The following is a 6,221-nucleotide window of genomic DNA, read 5'->3' on the forward strand; positions in this document are numbered from 1 at the left end:
TTTTAACGGAGTTATATTTTTATCTAGATTTATTAAATAACAAAAAGTTTTAAAGTAGTCACATAGAGAGATAAAAACGTCACATATACATTAGATTAATATTCTGTGTTACATGAAAATGTAAATGTAACGTTTTTCTGTAATCTTGTAATGCTCTGCATTCATATATATTATACATATGAAGTGAGTGCTGTTATATTATTTATGTGAAAATTCGTTGGAAAAATAAAAGATAAAATATATATATATATATATATATATATGTATATACATACCTGTGCTTTACTCTGAAAATATACTTTTGTAATTTATAATTTGCTTTAATCGCGCAACAAACTATTGAAGTTGAATAAAAAAAGAAAATGAGAATTTCTGCGACTCCCGAACAATTACATTGTTTGACAAAAAATGACTCTTGCAACATTTAGAACAAGACAATTCCTGCAGCTTCGTTTCCTGTAGCTTTTTGGTCACTGAATACGAATCTGGTCTTCAAATTACTCCACAAATCACAATTTTAAGAAATTTAAAATTGTAAAAAAGATATTTTCGGACACTTTGTCATACTATAAAAATGGTTAATTAAGAAAAATCATAAATTGTTATAAACAGTTATAAGGAGCAAAATTTATGAGGAATTATACACATAAGAACTTTTTAAAAATTAAGTGTGAGTCAACTAATGAGATTTGTATAAGTGCATAATCAATTACAAATAAAAGTTAAATAATCCAAATGAATAGATATAATAATATAAAGAAAGATAAGCTAAAAAACTTTAATCTGTTTGTAAATATTTAAGCTAACTCACGCTATTTAGCTACTTATATTATTAGATATATTAATGTACTTTAGTGACTAATCTTTCCATTTTACCCCCGCCAAAAAAAGATTTAACTACCTTTATCGTTGCGCAATGCGCATGCTTGAAAAAAGCAACATTTGGTGAGCATATATGACCGTAAGCTACAAAAATTGACCAATCGTAATCGATTATTCTCCTCATATTCGATTATGATTGGTCAATTTTTACTTCTTACGGTCATTGTAGAATAGGCTTTAATGTTTGAAGCGCCAACCTCATGGTTCACGAGCACGAGTACTTTGGAGTACTTTCTTGCTCAAATCAGCTCAGATTAAGTACAGTCGTTTACGACGTGATTGTTCGCATTGAATTTCGCATCGGTGGAAGTAAAGGACCCTCCGAGTCGACTTCAAGTAAAGTAATCCTCTGAGTTCCGAATTGTGGAAGTTAAGCGGTGCGTGTCATTACGTCATTTTGAGTTTCTGTGATTGACAGGGAAACGGACGAAGATCGACGATCAAGATTACGGAAGGTGATCCGGAGACCGCAATCCTGCGGAATGGCTGTCACGAGTCGCTGCGTCGCAGCGTGCATGTTACTGACGATACTCTCGTTGCTGATAAAGACAGGTGAGGTTAACGCGACGACGCACTTTGGGTGGGGCATATCATTTTTCTCTCCTCTCCTCTCCTCGGTCCCCGTTAGTTGTATTGTTTTGATCATCACTACGAAAAGTCGCGGAAAAGTAGAAGACGCTTGCGTTCTTCCTTGGAGAGAGCAGAGCTCCCAGGCTCGCTTCGAACGATCTGTATAATTTACATCCGATTTCAGGACAACGATCTATAATTTCATATGACGTGCAATGCGAGAACATTTGAAAAATCGAAATACAACACATAAAAAATAAAAGAATTTTTCAATAAAGGACACAGATGACAGAGTGACTCATTTTTCATTCTGATTTAATTGATGTTGACGATATTGACAAACAATAAGGATGGATGATATAAGTCATCCGTCAGATGATTGCCATCTGTGTTAAATGTATCAAATTAGTCCATGTGTTTGTCTGCATTGATTTATTGTTATTAAAGATACTATTTGTCAAGTTAATTGTACGGCTTCAATTATTTGTGCAGTACATATTATAACGATTTAATAAGGTGACATATTAGAAGAAACCAATATTAGTTCATATTAATTTTTTATATTAATTTTTTACATTATCAGGAAATTGTATTCTACAGTAAGTAACATGGTTTTTGAAACCTGAGACATAAATTGAAAAGCACAGATAATAGGCACAAAGAACGACCGGATTTGGAATTTTTGGAAAAATTAAAATTTTGCGGGATATATATGGAACATTTTTTAAATATGTGTGTGTAACAATATACTAAATGAAATTTTTAACCTATGTTGCAACCTATGTTGCTTTTACATACAGTATTTTGGTGTATTCTGGACATACTGTTGGAATGTTTCCCTTTAGTTTAGGAATATTTAGCAATAGCTAGGGTATTTAAAATTTAATGAAAGTGTGAACATTTTAGTGCAGTGTAGAATAGAATAATTTCATCGTTCTTCCATACAATTTGATAAAATGATATTTTTATTCAGGACATAGCATACAATGTTACCAATGTAACAGCACCAGTACGAAGTATCCATTTCAGTGTAATGAATTCCTGACAAGCGACAATGATCTTCAGCCTAAGTCATGTGACGATGTTTATGGAGCACAATATTGTGTCAAGCACATAGGCCGTTTCGAGGGTAAACAACGAAGATATTTTGTGCAGCCTTTGCTTGGCAGACTAACATAGTGGCGACGCTGGGGGAACACTGATTAACTTTTCTAATAATTAGATTTTACACACAGATTAATCGAGCATGTCGGTGACTGTACATTAAACGGAACCGAATTCTTTCCATATCTTTTTAACATACTGAAACATATATTTATTATGTTTAAGATCTTAGCATGTAAATTGAATCATTATAAGCAATTGTTTAAATATCGCTTCCCTAGTTTTAAAAATAACTCATTAACTCAACAAACTAAATTTCCTAGAAAAAGAGAAAAGTATTGTCCAAGTCGACAGAAAGTTATTGACTAATCAAATAATATCGGCAAAAAGAATATATTCTTAATATAAATTAAGTATCATTTTGTCATTTTCGTTTTACAACCTGTAAAAACTGTCCTTTTTGAGTTGTAATATCCAATATGAATTATTTAAAAAAAATCATCTTTTTTTTTATTATCGTAATTCTTTTACGATTTTTTATGAAGATAGTTTACTTTTGATGATTAAGGTTAATAAGAATCTAATGTAACAATAACTTATTCGATAAATTGCAATAAATTATTCTGCTTTTTTTAGAAAATTGATACAATGACAATTTTTTTTAGTTTTGGTATTTTTTTAAATGAAATAATTACAGAAATAAAAAAAGTATGTAAAGCTTAAAAGGAGTATTAGCCTTTCTATAAAATATTTTGATATACTACCAAGTAATAGTAATTCTTAATCTTGAAAATTTATATCATTGTAGTATATCATTATTTCTAAAACCTACATTCAATTATAAAAGTTACTTTATAATTAATATTTTATAATGTAACATTGGAAAACTTATGTAACATTAATTGCCATATAGTTTTAATTAGAAATTTAATCATTGTGTTTTTAAAAGTGATGACCTTAGATTGCTATCAATGTACATCGGCGAATGAATGGAAATGCATGGATAGCGAATTGGTTAAAAACATCTTGGTGCCGGCAAATTGTAGTCATGTGTACGGAGCACGTTATTGCATCAAATCGATCGGCCGTTACGGAGGTTTTTGTAACAAGAATCTATAATATACATTGTCGAGTGTGTGCATGAATGTTCTTTCAATCTTCGATATGGAAACGACCACTCATTAAAACGAAAAAGAATAATTCTTTAATTATTTCAATATAGTTTAACAAATTCTGAGATTTGTTATACAATATATTGTATTGTATACAATATACTGATTACTGTATAAAAAGGTATGCAAAAGTCGTATCAGAAATATTTTTTTTAATATTGATTCTTATCAATATTTAAAAGAATATTTTTGATATGACTTTTGTATTTTTATTGTATTTTATTACTATACTTTTAGTATTTATATTGTTATCAGAAAGAATGAGAAAAATGCTCTTTTTCTATTTCTGAAAGTGATTGTTTCTCGATGATCGTTTTTTTTATACTTCTATGTGTGTTCTATTTTCGACTTTTGAAATTAATTTACAAAAGTTAAGCACAAATTCTTATGAGGAGAAGGATTTTAAGTAATTTAATTTGCGTAAAATATAAGAGAATTTTTAAGAGTTATATAGATATGAAAGAATTAAATTTAAACATTTTGGAATTAAAAAAACAAAGTTTTATTGTATCATTTTTATATAAGAGTATAAAATGTTCATAAATTATTTAAATTTCTTTAAATATTACGTTACTTTAATGGAAACGTCGATTCCACCAAAATTGTTAACATCTAAATTAAATTTAAATATTCAATTTTTCTTTAATATTTTCTATATATTCATTTTTATTATATTTTTATTATAAAAAAGATATTTTTTAATAAGAAATCATAGTTTTATAGCTTAAATTTTATTCAGTATTTATTTTTTAGAAAATGGTACTGACATTTTGTTTTCTTTGTGTTAAAAAATAAGAAAAAAAGTTACATGACTTGTGACCTCCTATCACTTTTTTAAGTTAGAGAAACTTAACTTCTTGAAAAATATACTTCCTGCATGTCATAGATATCACGTTTTTTAAATGATTTAAATGTATATACACATGTAGTCTGCTTATTCACTTTGCTTATTCTCGAAACTAATTTTCAAATACAAATTAACAAAAAAGAATACATGTTTGAATAAACAAACTTCCTGATAGCAGAGCACAATTACTTTTTTAATATTTAATAAAATTTTTCTGAAGCTTTTCAAACTTTTTCTAATTAAACAAGTAGTTTCACTCTTAAGACAAATATATTGTATAATTAAGTTATTTACTTTTGGAAACAGGTGGCATTGGTACAAAGCGATTTTGCTCATCTGTGCACATGGGGAATTATTGCGACTATGTCAAACAACCTGGTGACAAGCTGACCTACCGTACTTGTGTATTCACATGTTCCGAAGACGGATGCAATTCAGCGATATCCTTCGTACCAAATAAAATATATACATGGATCATGCCAGCGAGTTTAATAGTAGCCTGGAAAAAGCTATTCTACAGGTAGAAGAGCTTCTGTGTGACTTGACGATTAGTTAAGAATCTCTGACAAATTTATTATTTCATTATTGTCGATAAATCTCTAACGCTTTTTTCTACTCCTTTTTAAATCGCAAGCCTCAATTTATATTTAGATGCTTGTGCAAAATGTTTTGATCAACTTCTCACTGCCAATGACATCTCAAATATTACAGGATGTGGTATTTATAAAAATTTGAAATATTTCTTATCTTATGAGAATTTCAATATCAGAAAACACACACATAATAATCGATTTTACGTAATTAGAGGTCAATGTTTAATTATTTTAAAAGCAATAGCATATAAGTGTGAATTTTATTATATATTTAATATTTTGGTATATTTTATATATTTAATTATATATATGTATAATAGGTTATTTTTAACAAAATAAGAAAACTGAAATGAAATATGTCCGTCCATTCGATTATTTGATAACAATTTTAAAAGAGTATTGTATAATTAAGATATATATATAAAATTTTTTTATATTCCCTATATATATATATATATATATATATATATTGAACTTTTTACTTTGCTGTGTACTGACATAATATAGAATTAAATTACTGTTCGTAAATTTTAAAACGAATAAAACATTTTATGTAATAATAACGTTTTATATACACAAGTTTCTAAGTTTTTTCTTTTATTTTTATTATGAGATCCCTGCCATATGTCATACAATCTTCCTGGTAAATAAATCTTTTAAAGAGACACGCTGATAATAAATTGAACTGTAATCTACGAGATAATGACGCTCTTTGGTACTTTTCTGTTTAACGTACGGTATTATGTGATTGGAGATCTCGATGTAATATATTTAATTGACATGTATAAATATTATATATATAAATCACGATACAGACATATTGTGTCATAATACTGTATCAGAAGTAAATTTATAATTTCTAATGAAATTTATAAATTTGTTACAATACGTCTGTCGAAAATGAATGATCTTACAAATATCATAGAAATTGCTTGCAATATAAATATCGAAAATATAGCTACAAACTACCTCGCAATATATACTTTGCTGCCTATAAAATGCACTCTTTAATGCAACACACACTTCATGCTCTTAAAGAAGTTGTATATCTAA

General features: G+C 28.2%; 1 protein-coding gene across 1 annotated transcript; it reads left to right on the plus strand.

Moving 5' to 3' along the window:
• The first annotated feature begins 1,070 nt into the window (after positions 1-1,070).
• Positions 1,071-5,278, plus strand: bou (glycosylphosphatidylinositol anchored membrane protein boudin). The gene is made up of 5 exons (XM_018548166.1): positions 1,071-1,218; positions 1,301-1,434; positions 2,426-2,581; positions 3,506-3,652; positions 4,882-5,278. Exons 2-5 carry the CDS (start codon positions 1,365-1,367, stop codon positions 5,097-5,099), a joined length of 591 nt encoding a protein of 196 aa, XP_018403668.1. The 5' UTR covers positions 1,071-1,218; positions 1,301-1,364; the 3' UTR covers positions 5,100-5,278.
• The last annotated feature ends 943 nt before the right edge of the window (positions 5,279-6,221 follow it).

Source organism: Cyphomyrmex costatus, unplaced genomic scaffold, assembly GCF_001594065.2.
Source record: "Cyphomyrmex costatus isolate MS0001 unplaced genomic scaffold, Ccosl1.0 scaffold70, whole genome shotgun sequence".
NCBI lineage: Eukaryota > Metazoa > Arthropoda > Insecta > Hymenoptera > Formicidae > Cyphomyrmex > Cyphomyrmex costatus.